Source organism: Emiliania huxleyi (assembly GCF_000372725.1).
Source record: "Emiliania huxleyi CCMP1516 chromosome Unknown EMIHUscaffold_1440, whole genome shotgun sequence".
Lineage (NCBI taxonomy): Eukaryota > Haptophyta > Isochrysidales > Noelaerhabdaceae > Emiliania > Emiliania huxleyi.
In genome coordinates, this window is record NW_005201153.1 from 1 (window position 1) to 3,959 (window position 3,959).

Here is a 3,959-nt window from a genome sequence, read left to right on the forward strand (position 1 = left end):
CACGATGACGGCGACGGCGGCGGCGAGGATGAGGCCGGTGACGAGGCAGCCGAGCCTGCTCACGCATGAAGCACGCGTGAGTGCGGTTGAGAGGCAAGGGCGAGCCTCTCTGGCCACGGCCGAGCCAGGGAGAGCCGAGCAGCCGCTGCTCGACCTGCGCGAGCCAGCTGCGCATGGCGGGCCGCGGGCGCGACAGCCGCCGCACGCCGGCGCGGGCGATCGGAGCCATCGACCAGACGGCCGCCAGCGCCAGCAGCACGCGCACGCCGAGGCCCACGACGGCGGAGCGCAGCGCGAGCGGTGCCTCGATGGAGGCAGAGAGGGCATTGGCGAGCGTGTGTGCGTGGTGCAGCTGCTGCGCCGCCACGGCCGAGAGCACGTCGCCCACAGCCAGCTGCCGGTTCGCCTCATGCCCGCCGTCCATCAGCCGCTTGATGGGCTGCACCCACTTGGGCTCGCCCACTTGGATGCTGCTCGCGACGTGATACGGCTCGCCGAGGACGTCGACGACCTTGCGCAGGATGATGGCGACGGCCACGCCGAGGATGAAGCTCCAGCGATCCATACACAAATCCGCCTCGGTCCAACATAACTTTTTTTGCGTGAGGTGTGAACATTTGCCTTCAATTTGCCAGCCTCACGAGAGTAACTTTATTTCAAGGGTTGCCCGGCCGGGTTGCTGCGCAAAAGCTTTTGTGTGCGCGGGTTGGTGGCCTGGCCCTCTGTCGTCGTTGGACGTTGCTACCCATACCCTGCACCGTGCCGCGTGCGCGTGCCGTGCCCCGCCCCGTCCGCGGCTCCGCGCCCCTTCCCGCCCGCACGCGGGTGGGTGCAGCGGGTGGGCATCGCACGTCTGTCGGTGTCCTCATTAAATGTTATATGTTATGTTACTACTACGATGGTACTACTTACTACTACCTGAGTGACGTCTTTCGTGGCTGTGTGGGCAGTGCGGTGCGCGGCAGGCAGCCCGACGGGGTGCGCGCGGTGCGACCGAGCATGCGTGATGCGAGCAACCAACGCGTCACCGTTGGCGCTGGGCCTGCTTGACGTGCTGCGTGCAGAACATTTTCCCGTCCGCGGTGCACCGGCTGCACGGCTTACCCTCCGCCGTTGTCGCGGTGCACATGCGCCGCACGCTCTTCACCTTCACCTGGTCCGGGTTGTACACGACCCGCTCGGGCCGCGAGAGGCCGGCGCCAGGCAGGGCTAGCACCGAGTCGAAGCCCTGCCCCGCGATGATTTCCTCGTTGAGATACGGCCGGGCGCGGTGCACCACCCTCTCATTACCGACGGCGACGCTGGCCTTAACCATGTACCTGGTCTCATTCGGGTCGACGATGGCCTTGCCAATCGTCTGCTTCTGCGTCTCTGCGAAGTAAATGCCGGCCCCGTACATGCCTCTGCTGCCGGGGCGCATTTCCCCGGACGCTTTGATGCCGCTACCGCCCGCAGCGGTGGTCTGATGGTAGAGCGTCATCGTCTTCATGCCTTCCAGCAGGTCGTCGTCGCTGTCATTGTCGCACACGTATTCATGCCGTCGCTGAGCAGGAGGTGTGCGCACCGGCTTCTTGCCGACTGCCTTCGCATGCTTCTTGTCGCCTGCGTTCTCATGCGCGGGGCAGCAGTAGCCGGTTTTGCTCTTGGTCATGCGCTGGCAGCGATCGCCGTCTGCCGTGAAGCCGGCACATTGCGTTGACATTGAGGACGACAGGACTGACGTGCGTAACAGTTTGTTACAGATTTCCAAGCGTCCGGGACAAAATGCGCTCGCATTTCCGTTAGCTTTGATGAGCATCCCGCACAGGGGGGGGGGGGGGGGATGGCCCGCCATTCGAACCCGCGAGCGGGCGTACGTCACTCACATCCAGGGCCGGGGAGCTCACCCAGCGGGCCGGGTGATAAAAATGAACTCGGGGGCACGGGACGCGGCACAAACGGGGCACAAACGCCAGGCTACAAAGACGGGGAGGCACGTAGTGACGCAGGGGAGTCTAGGCGACGGCGGCGTCCTCCGACGCCGCGGCGAGCCTGAGCTCGGTCGCAATCTCTTCCGCCGCCGCGAGCTGCAGCGCGACTGACATGCGCTGGGCCTGCAGCGACAGCCACGACCGCGTCGACCAGCTCGCCTCGTCCTCGTGCTGCCGCTTCGAGAGCTTGTTGCGCACCTTGTCCTTCATCTGGTAGAACAGCCGCTTGACCGCGTTGCACCACCCGCCGAAGGTTTCGAACAGGTACATCTGTACGTCGGTGTCCGAGCGCGAGAGGGCGTGCTCGTAGTCCGCCTTCTTGTACGCCAATAGCCGCCGCCGTCGCTCGGCCTGAAGTCGCCGTCCCCGACAGCGCCGCGCTGCTCGAGGCCGAAGACGTCTGCGCTCGTGCCGGGCTCGATGTTGCCGAGGCCGACGAAAGCGCCTCGCTGGCCGACGTCCTCCGAAATCTATGGAGGAGAGCGGGTCCTTGAACTTGACGTCGCCGACGAGGCGTGAGCGCGAGCGGCCGGCGCCCGCCACCGAGACGCCCCTCGGGCCGGTAGTCGTTAGAGTAGCCGAGGTAGTCCCGCGGCTCCACCTCGACGAGCATGCCCCACACACACGCTCCGCATGACCTTGGCCAGGGCGGCGAGGAGGCTGTTATGGCGGCCGTGAAAAATGCACACACACACACACACACACACACACACACACACACACACACACACACACACACACACACACACACACACACACACACACACACACACACACACACACACACACACACTCACACACACACACACACGCACTCTCTCACACACACACACACACACACTGTGCCTGCAGCGACAGACAGCCACGACGAGGAAGGTGGGGGCCGCTGGCTGGCGATTGGGCGTGGAAAGTGAGTGCGCGCAGACTTTCGCTGACGAGGATACGCGGCGTTCTAAGCGACACACCAATTCCCCGTGATTGAGCCTGCGGTCGACAGTTTCTCCAAAAGAAAGAAAGAACGCACCACCGGCTCGACAGTTCCTCAGTTTCTCCTATAAATAAATAGAGCAGTCAAACCCTGGTGGGATTAGGGCAGCAACCCGACGGGCAGACCCCGCCCCGCTCGGAGGGCGTGCACCACGCAGCAGTTTCTCCTCTGCGAGGGAGTTTTGCGGTAAAATTCTTCTCTGCCGCGCGAGAGCGTTGTGTGTGCATATACGTGTACTCTAAGTTTCTCCGAGACCTCGGGAGCGGGCAGGTATTCACACCTCGGCAGTGTGGGCAGGGCAGGGCAGGGCAGTGTGGGTTTCACACCCGGGGCAGGTAGGGGATCGGGCAGGGCAGTTGTGCGGCAGTATGCGGGCAGGGCAGTACGGCAGGGCAGGGCAGGGCAGGGCAGGGCAGTTGGGGTCATAATTGCAGGGCTGAGATTCGGGATCTCAGGTGGTGAAAAAAAAGGGGAGACAATTGCTGTGAACATGGAATTTGGATACCAATCTCAGTGAGATGTGTGAAGAGGACGGCCGACCGACGAAACACACGCGCGAGCTCGCGAGCTCATCTGCATCTCAATCAAATCTCAGGGGGGCGCCGTGTGTATAAGGGTCGCGTGACACTGCGCTACGACTACTCCTCGTCCGTCTCCTCGTCGTCCGTCACCACGGTCCAGCGTGCGCCGACGACGCGGCCGACAGGAATGGTGCCGAGAGGAAAGGCCGCCCGCTCTTGATAGGGGGGTTGAGAAATTCGAACCCAAAATGGGCCGCCACACCCTCCACGTGGATGCCGAGGCGAAGGTCAGCCACTATGTCTGTGACTACACTGGCATCCCAATGAAGGGGCCCGGCTGCTTCATGCCCTTCTGGAAGACGCCCACCTCTCGCATGACCAAGCGCGGCAACTACTGCTGCTGGGAGGCGGTGCTGCAGCACGCCCGCGCCACCGCCGACCGAGACATCCTGCCCAAGGTCGAGTCCTATGTGGCCGAGG

General features: G+C 63.6%; 1 protein-coding gene across 1 annotated transcript in view; it reads left to right on the plus strand.

The window, feature by feature from the left end:
- Positions 1–3,727: 3,727 nt before the first annotated feature.
- EMIHUDRAFT_252746 (hypothetical protein) overlaps positions 3,728–3,959 on the plus strand; it is a gene marked incomplete at both ends in the record, with an annotated part of 4,125 nt that continues 3,893 nt past the window's right edge. The window contains one exon of the mRNA XM_005787182.1: positions 3,728–3,942. Within this exon, the coding sequence (XP_005787239.1) occupies positions 3,728–3,942 (215 nt within the window). The remainder of the gene's footprint in view (positions 3,943–3,959) is intronic.